The sequence below is a fragment of the Cyanistes caeruleus genome, chromosome 9, assembly GCF_971803275.1.
Source record: "Cyanistes caeruleus chromosome 9, bCyaCae1.hap1.1, whole genome shotgun sequence".
Taxonomy (NCBI): Eukaryota; Metazoa; Chordata; class Aves; order Passeriformes; family Paridae; genus Cyanistes; species Cyanistes caeruleus.
The window spans coordinates 6,309,484-6,326,455 of record NC_141709.1 but is presented as its reverse complement, the minus strand read 5'-3'; the positions used below and the strand labels follow the sequence as shown (position 1 = coordinate 6,326,455).

The 16,972-nt window shown below is 41.1% G+C and overlaps 2 protein-coding genes across 15 annotated transcripts in view; one reads left to right on the top strand and one right to left on the bottom strand.

Moving 5' to 3' along the window:
• The window catches only part of SWT1 (SWT1 RNA endoribonuclease homolog), a 26,773-nt gene extending 26,056 nt beyond the window's left edge, over positions 1-717 (bottom strand). For 3 of the 11 annotated variants that reach the window (XR_015274070.1, XR_015274073.1, XM_086842738.1), the window contains exon 1: positions 466-632. The gene's annotated coding sequence lies outside the window, so the exon portion shown is untranslated. Of the gene's footprint in view, positions 1-28 lie in introns of all 11 variants that reach the window. The other 8 variants (XR_015274071.1, XR_015274074.1, XM_086842739.1 and 5 more) reach the window with 6 other exon arrangements.
• Positions 600-16,972, top strand: TRMT1L (tRNA methyltransferase 1L). Of its 4 annotated transcripts, none has more exons than XM_086842741.1 (17): positions 662-1,412; positions 1,807-1,874; positions 3,252-3,404; positions 4,258-4,320; positions 6,027-6,140; positions 7,115-7,179; positions 7,557-7,686; positions 9,121-9,244; positions 9,644-9,723; positions 9,972-10,218; positions 10,860-11,072; positions 11,921-12,111; positions 14,044-14,122; positions 14,811-14,977; positions 15,175-15,234; positions 15,588-15,714; positions 15,838-16,972. In XM_086842741.1, exons 2-17 carry the CDS (start codon positions 1,862-1,864, stop codon positions 16,124-16,126), a joined length of 2,115 nt encoding a protein of 704 aa, XP_086698867.1. In that variant the 5' UTR covers positions 662-1,412; positions 1,807-1,861; the 3' UTR covers positions 16,127-16,972. The 4 variants fall into 4 exon arrangements, with proteins under 4 accessions (XP_023787379.2, XP_023787378.2, XP_086698867.1 ...); XM_023931608.2 differs by having other exon boundaries at positions 961-1,412; positions 4,258-4,368; XM_023931611.2 differs by lacking the exon at positions 1,807-1,874 and having other exon boundaries at positions 600-824; positions 4,258-4,368.

Here is a 16,972-nt window from a genome sequence, read left to right as displayed (position 1 = left end):
CCAAGGAAGGCCTGGAAGCGGCACTCACTGCTCTGGGCAGGTGACACGGTGCAGATCGGGCACAGCTTGTACTCGTTGGGCTTGGAGGGCTTTTCCAGCCCAGCTGAAGCTGTGACTCTCTAAGGCAGTCCTGACTGTGTGACTGTCACCTTCGGCCCCTCCCGCGGATGGAGGAATTATAGTGACATCCCGCAGCAGCCCCTCCACACAAATAAGCGCACACCAACAAGGAAGTTCAGGGGAACTGTGGACAGCTTCACCCAGAGCCCCCAGATCCGAGCAGGGGCGCCCGGGAGCGGCTCCGCCCTGAGGCGCAGGCAGCACCGGGCTCTGAAGGAGTCTCTCCACAGGGGGCTGAGGGGCAGCAGCCTCCTGCCTCACTCCCTCCGAGCGGAGAGCCCGAGGACCCGCAAGGCACCCGGGGCACTGCCAGCACAGCTTCCCCCCCGCTTCCTCCCTACTCACAGGACGCCGTGCGGCCCCGCCTCACCCCGCACGGCCGCTCCCCAACGGGCCCCGTATCGGCTGTCGGGGCCAGTCGGCCCGCTCGGGCCGTGCCCACAGCGGCCACCCCGAGCCCTGAGCGGCTCCTCGGGGCCTGGCGCGGCTCCTCCCCCGCCGCGGTGCGCGCCGGGCCGGCCCGGGCGCGGCTGGGAAGTGTAGGCGGAGCGGGCCGCGCGGGCCGCTCTCAGCGTGCTGGCTCCTCGCCGGGAATATGGCAGCGCTAGAGGCGGCAGAGGCCGCGCTGGAGCGGCGGCAGGAGCAGCAGGAGGAGGAGAACCACGACCGCGATCATGAAAGCGGCGACGAGCCGGCGGCGCTCAGTGAGAGCGGGCGGAGAATCGGGCGGGCAGGGGGAGTCGGGCCCTTCGTGCTGGGGCCGAGCCCGGGCGGGTTTGAATTTACACCTTGGGGCTGCTTTCCGTCTCCGTTTGCCCGCGCCGGGAAGCCCTGGGAGGCGCAGACTCTCGGTTCTCCCATTTTCCCAGCGTGGTGCGGGGCCACATGTGTTCCTGCTGGGCCTCGGTACGCTCGAACCGGCGATCCTATCGCTTCTTTCTTCCCCAGACCTAACGATACTTTGCCTTTGGTGATCATTTTGCTGATAATCTCATATTCCATGAGGTCCCATGGGGAGCCCGAGGTGCGGCTTGGGTAGCACGGGCTCAGCCGCGCATCTTTCCCCGCAGTTTTTTAAACCGAAACGTGTTTGCGCCATGTGCTCAGGGACGAGCCTGCTGGAGCAGGGAAGTCGGACCGCAGTGGTCCTTCCGATCTGACCCGCTCTGGGATTCTGTAAACTGGTTTTGCTCGACTTCTAGCTCCCCAAATGAGTTCTTGCTGCCAGCCCTTTGCTTCTGCAGCATTACGGTTCGAGTGAACTGACTCTTTTAATTAATTTTTTTTCTCGTGTAAGTATACTTTAGGCTCTCTGAAGCCTTATTCTGTTAGTGCATAATCAGTGATTCCTTGTGGACGTTTAAAAATTCCGGAGGTCTTGGTTCGGTGGGACCCTGCTTTTCTTCTTCATTCAGTGAGGAAGTTTACTTCTTTCCTTATAGATTTACATATTAACTGGATTTTTTTACATATACGCGTATTATCCTTTTCAACCATTTTAACCTCTCCACGTGCTCTGAAGATGCAGATGGTCCAACTCTGCAAGTTTTTTGTCACTGCTGTGCTCTCACTATGCATTTTTGTAACTGTTTCTGCTTTTCTCCCAATTAATCAATAGCTGTTAGGGATTTCTTACCAAACATGCTTTTACTTACCCGTTTTCTTTCTATCTTTATATCAATAAAGCATGTAGAAACTTTCATCGGGAATCCTGCAACTTTTTAATGGAGGACTAGGCATAATGCAAATCTTAGGTGAGTGGTCAGCTTAAAAAAGGTCTGTGAGGAACACAGCAACAATCTCTGCATAGCAATGCATCTCCTGATAGATTTTGAGTTAGGTAGAATAATTTTACTCTGTGCTTCTGTTTTTCAAGTTTCTTGAGCCCCTGTCGTGAGGTACTCCTTCCATTTTCTCTTTCTCTTTAGTTTTCATAATAACAGATCTTTGTACCCAACAGCAATGTTTAAAAGAAAACAAACAAAAGTAGTCCAGGGGAATCTGAAGAACTGCTGTAAGATCCTGCTAGTCTGTCTTAAGTTGTGGTCAGGAATAGGTGGATAGGGAAGACCAGTGAAATCAGAGAATCATGGAATGGTTTGAGTTGAAAAGGAGCTTAAAGCCCATTCTGTTCCAGCCCCTGCTATAGGTAGGGACACCTTCCACTACCCCAGGTTGCTCCCTGCCAAATCCAGAGAACAAACCATTTTGTAGATCCATATTTTCTCCATGAGGTGCATCCTAGTTTCTGTGTTGGGATAAGACAGCGCGTGGTTGCCTTTTGTGCTCTCTCTGCACCTCCAGTCTGTCCCATCCAGGAAGAAGAGCCTTGGCCTGCTCTGTTGCTTCTCAGTTGCAAAGCGATGCCAGAGCTTTATTTCTTGTTACCTGTGGTGAAACTTCACTAGTCTCACCTGTCCCCTGAAATCTTGCTGGGAGCAGGACAATATTTATAGATTTACGTGGCTTTCTGAACCCTTTCCTAGTGCTTCCTTATGTCCTCTCAGACCACACATTCTGGGGATTTCTACCTCTTCCTTCAGTTATTTTCCCTGGGTTTTGACTATTGTCATCATTTTATTGCCCCATCTCTCAGCCTCTTTAAGTGCTTGAAGTTCTTCAACAGGCCCATCTTGTACTGCCCAAGGAAGTCATTCATTTGCAAATGCTGATGGCACCAGCACTTACCCTCATCACTGCATCTGCTGATAGCAAATTCCTGCCTTAATCTCTTCCTTCATATTGTTTGAATCACGAATTCTAACAGTTCTAAACTGTTGTCAAATTTTTTTAGCCGATAGTAAATTGTCAGGGGAATTTGGAGCTCCTCCTTCCCTGCTTTGCCTTGCTTCACTGCATCCTGCCAGAAAATAATGTGTAAATGTTATTTTGTTCACCTTAAGCATCTGATACTGATGCATGAATAGTCATTTCAGTTGTCCAGGATGACATTATTCCACAGTGGTTTCCAAGGATAATTGGGAGTGTAAATTCATCTCATACTATTCTCCTACATAATTTTTTTCCTCTTTTATGCTTGTAGTCAGCACCAGATTATTGGAAACAAATGAACATATTTGTATAGTTCAGTTACATCAACGACATTTACTGGGTTTTTGTTCTGTTTTAAGATGGTTTGGTGGTCTCTGAAAAAGCGAAAAGCAACAACATTGATGTGGAAATTCCCAAGTCAGAATTGGAAGCTGAAGAAAAAGGAGCAGAGGAAGAATGCCCAAGAGAATCTGATAGCAACATTTTGGATGTATCATCTGATTACCCAAGAGGTTTGCTAATAAACTCTTTAATATTTGTGTCATGTGCTGGAGGAAAGATAGAAATACTAGGGAGGAAAGGTAAAGGGAATGTGAGAAATCTCATTTTAAAACTCACCTCTGTATCGTAACCACGTGGATCAATTGCTTTGTCTGCACAAGAAAACATGAAGATTTATCCAGGAAAACATTGTAAAGCTTAAAATTGCTACAGAATCTGTTTTACAGTGGACTGGGATGTTCTGTGTGCTGGAATCAATAAAGCAGATTTCAGCATAATTTTCTTGGTAGTGACAAATTCTGACTGATAAGTTGAAAAATCAGGAGGTAGATTTAAAGGTTAAACTGTTTACTAAGAGAAAGAAAAAAATGTTAGAATTTAATGTATCCTGGCTCCACAGTGAATAACTGTTCTTAAATTTAGTCCAGTTTTAGTTGATATTTAGTTTTGCCAGTCAGTTCATATGATGTTTTTGTACTGCTTTTTGTGCAGTACAAAAGTGCATTGTTGTGTTCACTAACAATGCTGAGTAGTAAAACTGGGTGTAAAGGGAATGTGACTTGATCTTTTCAGCTGTTTTTTTTTTTAAAGAGGGTCTTTCTATCTGAGAAAGTTTCTGTGTCAGAGGAAGTAGTACTGTATGAAAGTATATGGATCTTATTTAACAGCTACTCTGGGGATAATTTTTGTAGTCATTCCTGCTGCCATGGACGTAAAACAACAAAAACAAGTATTCCAATCACTACTACAGTCATTCTCTAATAGTGCTAGATTTGAAATGTTGCATAGAAAAGTAGCAGTAAGCTAAGAACACTTTTTAAACTAAGAATGTTTAACTCCTAAATATTTCTGGGGTTTTTTTAGACAAACATATTTCAATTCAGAGACACCTTGCTGATCTAGAGAAACTGGCTGACCTGAGAGAAGGTGAGTTGTCCACAGCAGAGTCCCAGAACAGAGATCTTCATGTTACAGGTATTTACATTTTCCTTTAAATTTTAACGCACTACATATATTTATGATATTTAAACACAAGTTGTGTTGGAGTCTGAAACACAGAGTCTGTGCCCTTGTTTCTGATGCTTAGCTCTGAGATCCAGAAGAACACTGAATTTCATACAATATGAAATTTATGAGCATGTTTTCCTGGTGATACATGAAAACAACTGTTAAATAGAAAAGCTAAAGGTGTGAGTGTGTAGAGTAGAGAGTTTTCTTAAGTCACTGGGTGAAAATGTTATAGTTTAAAGTTTAAGTTAGTTTAGAAAGCAGAAGACAAGATGGAGGATTTAGAATGTTATTTCTTTTCCTTCTTTCTTCTTCATGTTCTTCTAAAGGTTTTTGGGTAATAGTAGGTGATAAGATAGAAAATGCTGCAGTGCAGCACACAGGTGATGGGTCATTGGGTCATTAAGAAAAATAATGTACGTGTCTATTGTTAATTGGATAAGAATGAATATAAAGATAAAAGAACTGCATGGTTCAGGGCCACTTTGCATCTTCAAAGGCCAAAGTGAGCCACAAGGCCATTTTGTACCATCAGAAAGAAATGAGCCAGATTGCAGTGAATTAAACTTGTGCAGAAAGTCTGGAGAGACCTGCCAAGTTTTGTGATAAAATCCTAAATAAATACGAGAAACAAGATCCTAACAGGCTTTGGAGTTTTTGTTCTGACGCAGAGGACTGTGATAAGCGGGACTCCCCATGAAGGAGTATCCCCAAGGAGCTCAGCAGAGAAGCTGAGAAATCCAGGACAAAAAAAGTACAGAAGAAGTACAGCAGAATCAAGGGAGAGAAAAAAGAAAAAAAAAAGAATTTTAAAAAGTTACAAAGGGGTTTTGTAAAAAAATTACCAAAAAAATTAATTTCTTATTTATTCTGTTGTTCTGCTAAATGCTACCTGAGAGGTTTTTTGACATTCAGCTAGCTTTTATTTAGGTTAGTACTCAACGGCTTCAACACATTTATTACACAGCCTTGCCTTTGCTTTTTGTCTCACATACAGGATTTTCAAGAATTATTTTCTGGTTTTCAGAATTATATTTATTTATTTATTTATTTATATTTATATATATATATATATATATATATATATATATATATATATATATATATATAATATTTTATATAATATTTTTATATATATTAATATTTATATTATATTTATTTATATTATCTTTTTGCAGCTTAAATAGGTATCAGCTACTTGTTTTTTCAAAAAGATCCAGGAGCTGGAGCAACAAAGTCTTGTTCTAACCTCCTGATTTGTTGAGGGTTTTGGTTTGGTGTTTTTTTTATCATTTCAATTCTTTGTATGTCATCTGTAAAGTTCTGTTGTTCCTCAGTACTATTCAGAAGTTTCATTAGCCTCATGTTGCTGGAGTAAAAAATACTAGAAACCAAAACCCAAAGGTTGTAGAAGTTAATGATTTTTAAATTTACAGTGATTTTGGTCTATATTCTGCACAGCAGAAAGAGGCAACCTATAAATTTGAAGTTGAAATAGAATGTTCCCTGAGGATTTAATCTCTTAACTCATGTTGATTTTACCTTCAGCCGTTTTTCTCTTGGCCTGCATCTCTGCTAATATGAGTGGTAACTGCATTTCTCATAGTTTTTAATTGTATTTTCAGATGAAAGGAAGCCTTGTCCGTTGTGTCCTGAGGAGAAATTCAAAGCTTGCTATAGCCACAAACTCCATCGTCACTTGCAGAATTTGCACTGGAAGGTTTCTGTTGAATTTGAAGGTAATGGCAATTGAGTTTGAATAGTGAATACTAGAAGAAATTGTGGGTATATTCTATGTTTCATCTTTTAAAATTCCTCTTGACTTAAACATTTTGTTACCAGCTCTGAATTAGAACTATATTTTGACAGAATGAATTTTGAGGTGGGATGTAAAATGTAAATGTGAAATAACTATTAATTCTCCAGCCAAAATGGTTACAATTGTGCATTTTCTCTTTAGAAAAACACCAATAATTGCTTGGCATGTCAAGAAAATTACCATAAAATTTAAAATGTGTGTGTATTGAAAACTACTTCAATAAAAGTTATATCTTAATAATAATCAGACACACAGGGGTGGTCCGTTTTGGTCGATCATAAGGATTCCCTGGTTTTCTGATAAACACTTGAAGTCTTTATGTAGTATCAGTATCTAGTAGCTTTAATTGTTTTTTAATAAACTCCGTGATTTGCTTGTAAGATGCATTAAAATCCCTGAAAGAAGTTTAGGAAGGGAGATAAAGTGAACATTGTGTGTTTTCTGAAAATCCAGGTGTATGGGTTGTTGGAAATAAAGTGACTATTTAGAGGATGGGCAAGATAAAGTTGAATAATAAATGTTCTAACTGGAGTATCAGGTATCTCATTATGATTTTCTTTAACTGTGGAACATATTTTTATAGGAGTCTTCACACAAGTCTTTTTGCCAGGTAACAGTATTCTTGTGAAAGACTCACAGGTACTTTTGAACTGGAGACTTGGTGTAGCTTTGTAAGATTCTCAGAGACTTTATTAAAATAAATTTTAAATTATTTGCATTTTAAAGTTTAAAATGTATAATTAGCTGATAAATTTCCCTGTGCAGAGAGTGAAAGTACCAGATAATTGGTGATGTTCTCTTACTGCTGTCTTGTGAAATCTGAGGTGAGAGCATGTGGTGGAGGCCACAGACATGCTGCTCATTTCCTGTTCTGAGATGGCATTTGTTTTCCAGGGTACAGAATGTGCATCTGTCACTTATCTTGTCGGCCAGTAAAACCCAATCTTGTTGGAGACCAGGTAAAAATGCTGAATCACAGAAATTCTTGTTACTTTGCAAAGTGGGAGAAGTCAGTGGGTGACTGAGGGGAGCTTTGGATATCTGCTTAGTCGCCACATACATCTTGCTCCTCTGTGTGTGATGCCAAAAGTTTGTTGGTCCAGGATGTGTGATAGAACCCTTGGGTAGCTGCATGTGGTTGTACCTCTCTCATTGTGGGGGCGGCTGCCCAGATCAGATATTGTAGATTATGTATTATGTAGATATGGCTGTAGATTCCAGATATTTTGAGTGCTCTAGACTTAACAAACAGATGACTTCTCATATGCCTGTGTTCAGTTCTACTTCAGCCATGCTTTATGTATTCTGAAACTATGTAAAAGCCTCTATTTTACAGACATTGTCAAAGATGGGAGCTCATTACCACTGTATCATCTGCTCAGCGACTATAGTACGAAGAACTGACATGATAGGTCACATTAATCGTCACGTGAATAAAGGAGAGACTGAGTCGAGGTTTATCACAGGTGAGCTCTGACTGACAGGAAACATTCAGTCTTTTTCTTTCTGTCATATGCAATGTAACTGTTGGTAAGGGGTGGGAGACATGGGAAAAATTCAGAAACAGAGTTAGTCTTTCTAATGAAAAATCTGCCCTTAATATTTCAGAAATTTTGTTTCATCAGAGGTGTAGCAGAGTTGCGATTTAGTCTTGCATTGACCAGTTCTTGTGTTCTTACTGACAGCTTACTCCCCTCACCCTTAATGTTGTAAGTACCAGCTTGTGTGTCTTCAAAAGAGTGAGGGACATGGCATCCACAGAAAAAAATTTTGGAGTAAATCTTTCTGCAGTGTAAGAATGCTTTGTTTTTTATCCAGACTGCACTAGCCTGGATTCCCAAAACAAGTTGGTATTTTTTCAGTCCCGAAGAGTCATGATAGAGGTGTCAGTAGTTCTTTGGTAAATTACAATCCTACCTGACTTTGTCCAGAATGAGACTTTGGTTTCTAAACTTGCATAAACTAGGTTTAAAACATCTTTAAATAACTTGAATGCCAGTAGTTTGATGCCTGGGCATCAGTTTGCATGTCTGAAAAGAGATAGTAGTACCATATTCCATGTCTTTATAGATTTTGTGTTGTGAAATACATTGATATCTCTGTGCTTCCCTTCAGAGCTGTGAGTGAAGAATGGCCCATTTAGCATTTTTTAACAAAATGCATGAGGCAGTTTTTCCTCATGGTGGGAGAAGAAATCTAGAGGTTTTGTAATCTGTATGCACTTGGCAGCTCTTGGGGCCCCCAAAAGTGGAGCAGATAGACCACATGTGTGTGTGTGCCCTGAGAGAGGCAGGGTGAGGTATACAGTTGATACAAGTTTTTCCTGGTTGTCCTAGGTACATTTTAGACTGGGGATGAAATGCTCAGAGGAGTGGCAGCCTGTGTTTACAGCTCTCAGATCTGAAAGTTCTGCCACAGGCTGTTTACACAGAGCTCCTGTGCTGGAATTGTCCATGTGCTTATGCTATTTATGCACATTTCATGGGGCTGTTCATGCAGTTCACTGAGACACATTCAGGACTACACTAACAGGGTTTTAATTAATTAGCAATTTATCATGTTTAAACATGCAAAACAAATGTGCTAAACCTCAGGCTCAGGGGCTGGCTTTCTTAAACTGGAGTGGATACATAAGAGCCCGACTGAGGAACAAAACGGGTGTTTTATGAGAATAAAATGGTGATAGAGCATGATCCTTACTTGCCACTTTGGAGATTAGAAGATAAATTGTTACGTGCTTCCCTCCTCATCCTTGTATACTGGTCAGTGTGCTGTTGGATTGCAGCATAACACAGAATTCTTGATTTACAGGAGCAGTTTTTAAATTTAATTTACCAACTGTGTTAATATCAATTTCAGTTCTCACTGATTGTTTATTCCGCCTCAATTACTTGTTTCAGTTCGTGCTCCCAAGTCATCTTACAAAGTGGTGAAGGAGTCAGCCACAGATGTGCAGGTTCTTCCCAACTACTCCACGCCCCAGAAAACAGATTCCTATTTTAATCCTAAAATGAAACTCAACAGGTGAGAGAGCAGGGAGTGGGAGGATGCATCAGAGGGATAGTGAGTTTGTAGTGAAGAATATGTTTTGAAAAGCAGCCATGCTAAACTTCTGTTTAGAGGGCAGGAGAAAGGAGTTTCTCATCAGAAAACTCTTCTTGACAAATAATATTTATACCGATGAACACTATACGTGAAATAGTGTAATTTCTGAAGTAATAAGTATTTTCCTGTAATTAGTAGATCTTACCTTAAGAGTACTCTGCTGTAGAATTCAATTTTTCAGCATAGTGATTTTACAGTTCTTCCTGTAAAAGGTGGAGTTTAGCTTAAATATTCCATTGTTAGGTTAAAGGGACATAAATAGGGAAAAGGAAATAAAAATGTTCTCTCAGCTTACCATGGCCATTTTTTATCTTCCAGGCAGTTGATATTCTGTGCACTGGCCGTGCTTGCTGGGGAGCGCAAACCCATTGAATGTTTGGATGCTTTTGGTGCCACTGGTAAAGTCCATTTCTTTAATATTTTGGTTACTAACCAAATAGGTGGAAGCAGCAGAAATTCATAACTGACATCACATGCTCAAAAAATAATGAGGTACACAATAATTTTCTTCCTTAGGCAGGGAAGCTTCCATACAAAAAGACAGCTGTCAAAATTTGTATTTTAAAAAGGCTGTAAATAATATTAAGGTTCAGTGGTCTTCTTAAAATCAGTTGTCTTAATGTCCTTAAATTCTGTTTTTCCTCAGGTATCATGGGATTGCAGTGGGCAAAGCACCTCAGAAATTCTGTGAAAGTTACAATTAATGACTGTAATGAAAATTCTGTGACAATGATTAAGGAAAATTGTCATTTAAACAAAATGAAGGTGAAACTGAACACTAGGGAAGAAGACAATGATGAAACTGTGGGAAACGGAGAAGAAAATAGTGACACCATTGAGGTGACAAAAATGGATGCCAATGTTGTCATGCATTTGAGATCATTTGATTTTATGTAAGTGTTGAATTTTTCTGTCAGTTTTCTGGTTTGGTAATGACACATCCCACCCCACTTTCCAGTATATGATTATTTGGAGAAATTGGAACAGTCACTTGAAATGTAATTTTGTTGTCCAAGAAATGGTGTGGGGACAGAACTTCAATTTTAAATGTTTCAGAAAGCGACGGAAAAATATTAGGCTTTCTGACATTCAGAATGGATTATAAATATACATGAAAATTTTAACCCCGGCTGGAGTTTTTTAATAACTTCATTGTTTGCTGAAGGGAAATACCAAATCAGTTTTGGGGTTTTTTTAAACTTCTTTTAGTTAAAATTGGTTTTTTGCTGCATATCTTGTTTTTATCCATTTTGCAGCATATTAACTTTGAATTAAAGCAGGCTTGATTCTTCCAGGTTGGGTATATACATGCATTCATTCAAACCCTATACAGATACCAAAATAAGTGATATGATTTTTTTGTGTTATTAATGACTAACATCCAGATCTAAGCAGTGCTGGAAGTTCTGGTCCTGTTCCTTCTTTCTGTTTTAAATGTGATCATAGGTGAAGGTTATAAAACAGTGTTTTCTTCAGTGTAAAGCCAGACTCTAGAGCATTTATAGACACTCAACGGTACATCCTTTCTTTTCAGCCATTTGGACCCCTTTGGAACTTCTGTGAATTACCTGGACTCTGCCTTTAGAAACGTTAGAAACCTTGGGATTGTGTCATTGACATCCACAGACATCAGCTCCCTCTATGCCAAGGCTCAGCACGTGGCCCTGCGTCACTATGGCTGCAATATTGTCAGAACTGAGTACTACAAGGAGCTGGCAGCCAGGACTGTAATTGCTGCTGTCACAAGGTACTGCTAAACCATTTCCAATTAGGGTAAAAAATTATTAGAATTACAATTAAAAATAATTAAATTAATATAATTTTAAAATTATTAAAGTAATTATTAGAAATAATTAGTGACTGGGCAAGGTGAAAATGCATCAGTAGGGTAGGGAGGATGGGATGATAATGTGGAAAAAAAAATCCAGACTTAAACTCTTCTATTTCTCTATCAATTTTGCCATTTTAGAGCTCTATAGGACTTACTAAATACAAAATAAACTGCTTGAATGGCTTCCAGCTAAGCATTTCGGTTAGACTTGCTTCAGTGGAACCAGATCCTCTTGAGGTTCAAAAAGGATAGTCCTTCTCACTTGAGTTTCAAAAGATGGATGTGATTACTGACTTGTGAAATCAGTTATTTGCATATAGACACTCTCAGTAAACTCAGTCTGTAAAATAAATGAAGACCAAAAACCTAATTGGTGAAAAAAGGTACAGGCAAGAGGATGGGACAACTGCTTGGGAAAGATGAGGAGGAAATTAAATCACCAGAGGTTTTGAGAATGCCAAAGCACAAATGCTGACCTGAACATGTTTAGATTTCCCTTGTACTCTACCTGCATATATGAGGATGCAGGTGGCAGACCAAGTATTTCTAGCTGTTATAAAAAGAATCAAAATTAGATTTGCTTGGCCTGCCCAGAAGGCCACAAAATGAGGCACTTCAGAAAGAACACTTCCTCCAGATCTCTCAAATCTTCAGTATCTCTCTCTAGGAGCTCAAGAACTGTGTAGTAGGTTCAGGTGTCCATGGCAGTGTTTGCCCACTGAATTCAGTACAGTTTGTTTTTTTGCATGTGTTTCTCCCCCTAGAGCTGCAACTCGCTGTAACAAAGGCATTGAAGTGCTGCTGGCAGTAGCTCTGGAACATTTTGTTCTGGTGGTGGTCAGAGTTTTACGGGGCCCAACCCCTGCAGATGATTCGGCAAAGAAGGTCCGATACCTCATCCACTGCCAGTGGTGTGAAGAGAGGGTTTTCCAGAAAGAGGGCAATATGATGGAAGGTAAATGGCTTTTCCTTTACACTTGGCATCTCTGTTCTGTATCTTGTTTATATTTACATCCTATTGGTAACAATTCCCTTGTAAGTAACAATGAGTGGTTTGTGTGAGGTGGAGAGGGCAGCGTGCTTCATGGCCATGAGCTGGATCGGTTGTCTGTAGGGATTTTCCTGTAAATGGATTGGATTTGTGGCACAAATTGCTCAGGTTGTGGTTGCCCCATCCCTGGAGGTGTCCAAGGCCAGGCTGGACAGGGCTTGGAGCAGCCTGGGATAGTGGAAGGTGTCCCTGCCCATGACAGGGGGTAGCAGTGGGTGGAAACTATTCTGAGATTTGTTTCTACACAGGACATCCTCCCAGCCTGCTCCAGTTGCTGGAGCTGCCAGGATGCCTGGTATTTCCATGGATCTGCCACTTCAGGAAAAGCCCCAGGAGTGGGGTAGCCTTTGATACTCTTGAGTTCCTCCAGACAGCAGCAGCTGGGTAGCTTTTAGTGTCAGATGGCTTTTCTGCTGCATTTCAGTTCCTTAACATCCAGTGGACTGAGCAGTCTGGCTTTCCTCTGCTGTTGTTAATGGGTGTCTCCACACACACGTTAGCAAAGGCAGAAGACAAAAATTGCACTCCCGGAGATGCTAGTTTAAATGAATATAAACCCTAAAACCTTGTTTCCAAGTTGGAGGCTCTTGCATAGCTTGTTGTCAACTCTCATGGTGTCTTTGCCCTGCTCAGTCAGATGCCTGAGCATGTAATGAACCTGGTATTATAAAGTTGTTAAAAATAACATAGAAGTTTAAAGGATGGGGATGAGCAGCTGAGTATAGTGTTATGGTAAAGATCTTAATTTGTAAATTAATTGTTTGCTTAATTGCACAGGGCTTAAAGACTCATAGGTGGACTGTGATTTGCAGATGTAACTGGCTGATGTTTCAGATTTTTTAGTTGGCGCTTATTGTTAACCTGGACAGCTGCTTATGTAACAGTAGGAAGGCAAATACTTTCCTTGTTACCTGAAAAAAACATAGGGAAGTTATGTTGCTTTCTTCAGTGTTTTAACACTGATTAACGATTAAGTCATCAGTCACTAAATCTCATCTTGAGCTGCTTGGCAAAAGTGAAAATTGTAACTTCTCTCTCTCTGCCTCCTTTGGGCTGAATTCCCCTGGGATCCTCCCTCGTGGGGAGTCCCACTTATCTCAGTCCTTATTCTTCGATAAAAACTCCCAGGCTCATTAGATTCTGGTTTCTCCTGTTTATTGAAGGATCCTTACAAAAACTTGGCAGGTCTATCCAGACTAGCTGCACAAGCCTAAATCACCACAGCCCGGCTCATCTCGTACTAATGATACAAAATGGCCCTGAACCACGCGGTCTTTTCACCTTTATACCAACTTTTACCCTATTAACTACAGACATGTGTATTGTTATTATATCTCAACAAATAAATTTTCTATATCTACTCACGTAATTAAAAGTGCGACTAACTCTAAACCAATCATATTCTGTGCTTCTAAAAACTGCAGAAGCATGGAGAAGAAGGAAGAAGAAGGATTAAAAACTACATCCTTTTTCCTCCATCTTTACTCCACGTGTGAAACCCTCTTAAAATCTATATTTTCACCTCAGTGTCAAAAGAAACATTTTTCTACTTTCTATTTAATTTCTTACAAACTCTGGCTTGCTCAGGGATATTTGGAGGCTTTTCTGTCAATATTATATATGATTGATGTATTTTTTTAAAGAATTGAATAGACAGAAATGTCCCTGCATTTCTAGACTCCTATAAAAATAGTGTCACCACTTCTGCTGTTGTCCTTCCAAATACCTCACTGAAGTGAGCTCCCACTGCATCTCTCCGTATCTGTATCATCTCTGCAGTAACACACGTATGACTGGCTATTTCAAAAGAATTTAAATGCTGTTTTTCTACTGCAGAAAACCCTTACCAGCAGCTGCCCTGTGACTGCCATGGTAGCATGCCTGGGAAGACTGCAGTGCTTCTTGGTCCTCTCTGGTAAGTTCACATCACAGGACACATTTGGAGAGTCACTCTGGGTCCAGGAGCTCTGAAGCTCAGCTGTTCATACCAAAACAGTTTTTATTTTAGCAATACAAAAGGAGGTACAGCAATCAGGAGGAGCTCAGGAAACTGAGTGTGGATCTGAATATAGTGGGGTATTCAGTTTTTCCTTTCGTTCAAACCAGTTAATAAATAGTAACACATTTTAAATTTCACATTCAGTGCACTTATGGAGTATGTCCTGCACAGGAGAACCTGCCTCTGTGTTCCTTTATTGGCCAAATATTAAGTAACTCTTGTTACTCTATACTTGTGGAGAATTCATTAAATAAATCATTACATGTGATGATGGTAATAAATATTATATTGCATGTAAATTAATATTTGTAGAAACAAGAATAAATATTTTTAAATCTTTTAACCATTTCAAAACAGTATTAAAAATGATTGGCAATCAACAGTACCTTTCTTGCAGGTGTTGAATGACTTTCTCAACATCTTAGGGCAGAAATAAAATTAATGTTCTTGAGATCTTGATTTTTTTTTTTTTTTAAACAAGATCAGTGTTGCTGTCATTGCAAAAAAAACAGTGTAACATAACTGCTAATCAATTTGGGCAAGAGAATTTTGGAGCAGCTTCCATTAAGAAGCCTAAACTTTTGACTTCTTTTTTGTTTCGTAGGTCAGGAGCTCTCTTTAACACTGGATTCCTCAGGAGGATGCTCCTGGAGGCTGTGCAGTATGGCTTGGATGAAGCTCAGCCACTTCTGAAGACGTTAGTTTGTGAAGCAGAGTGCACAACTCTCAAACATCTTTCTACTCACAGTCCTGGTGACGAGAACAAACAAGGTAAGAAAAGGGGCAGCCTGTTCACAGAGATGACTGGCTTTGTGGTGATTTTTAGAGATGCTGATCTGTGATAAGTTACTTAACAGCAGCGTATCCATAGAGCTGAATGCCTTATTGAATAATTATTTCCTTCTGTATAATTAAAGCATTTTGCCACTTTACAGTAGAATTAATTTTGCATTCTAATTGTATTCCAGAAGAGTGTGGTGTATATATTAGAACACCAAATACTTCTGCAGAATCCTACTTGGTACATGGTAAGTGGAGCATTTTGGTGTAGCTTTTTTTATATTTAACAGTATTGCACTCTGAAGTTTTTTCCCCACCCAGTACTGATTTTATTTTATCTTTATCCAGAATTGTATTTCTTGGTAAAAGCAGAATGCCAAATACTTCATGAAGGTCACTTGAATTTATTCGTTACTGCTGAAAATGGCCTGTTGATTAAATTCAGGCCAGATTTTACCTTTGCAAACACTGGCTTACAAAAGCAGGCACACAGCTGAAGATGCTGTGTGGCTATGTTTTTGCGTTTTTGTCTGAGGCTTTGCTGGCACTTTTGGGGTGCCTGTGAGTACTGAGTGGTTTCTGTGGCCTCATTGTGGTGCAGGGAAACGGAAAAGTGAGGAGGTGCTTCGCGGCGCAGCGAAGCGGCAGCGGGCCGAGCACAGTGCTGAGCACCCCCCGTTCTACTACAACATCCACCGGCACAGCATCAAGGGCATGAACATGCCTAAGTAAGTGTGGGCTCACCTTCCAGCCTGGTCTGACACTGACACACACAGCTTGTTCCGAGTCAGCCCTGTAAGCACCACGTCCATTCTGAATGTGGGGTTTGGTTTTGCTGTGTTTCTTCTCAGGTTAAATAAGTTCCTGTACTATCTGTCAGAGGATGGATACCGCGTGAGCCGAACCCACTTTGACCCCATGGGAGTCCGTACCAATGCACCCCTGGCGCAGTTCAAGACTGTTCTCATGAAGTACAGTACTCCAACCTACGTGGGGGCACAGGCAGAAGGCCCTGTGCACTTCCCTGGAGAGATCCAGGTGGGAGGAGAGGTTCCAGCTGCTACGGTGATCACAGTGGAGGAGGCTGAGTTAGTGGAAGATGATAAATCTGGAGTTGCTGCTGCCTACCCCACTTACTGAGCTGCTAATTAATGCAGATGAATTTGTTTATCAGGATGTTACAGACTTTCAGCACAACTTGTTACAGTAATCCACTCCTTCCTCCCAAGCTGGAGTTTGACCATTTTGACCTGCCTGTTGTACTCAAAGGGACAGTTTAGACTTAGGTAGCACAACTTAGCCCTGATCCCAGTATGGCTGTGATCACGAAATCCACACTGTGGGAAGGCTGTGCAGTTACCTACTTTTATGCTCACCTCCTTTTCACACTGAAGCATGGAGGCTACTTCCTAGTCTGTCCAAGCTTTACTGCCACCACAGTATCCAGGAGGAGAGACAGGGTCAAAAGTGTTCAGCATTTTGGAATATGAGATTATTGTGAAACAGCCTATTCCTAAAATGCATCATTCCTAAAACCTGGCCAGCTCTGATCCAGAGAGAGGGCATATTAAGGTAATGTAATAACACAGGATAAAATGCCCTGAGTTAAAGCCAGGGAGTCCTGCCTGGGTGCAGCTGTAGCTCCAGGTTTGTACATGTAACTACATTCAGGTCTGTTTCCAGGGTTCTGCCTACAGGCAGGAGCTGATCCCAGGAGAACAGGAAGGAGTGGTGACACAGCTGCTACCAAACTTCAGTTTGTAACCGAACCATAGTGAATTGTATAGTCACTCTAGTTGTCTGCTCAGAGCTTACAGTGGTTGTGTGCGGCAGAAAGGGACAAGGGACCACGGTGGACATTCTGGTGAAGTTTTGTGGTGAGTTGTCAGTAGTAACTCTGAGCTAAGATCTCTTCTGTGAACGAGCAATGCTGCCAGGTGATGGCGGTCCTGGTTTCTTTAAATACATGGCAGCATTCCAGCCAAA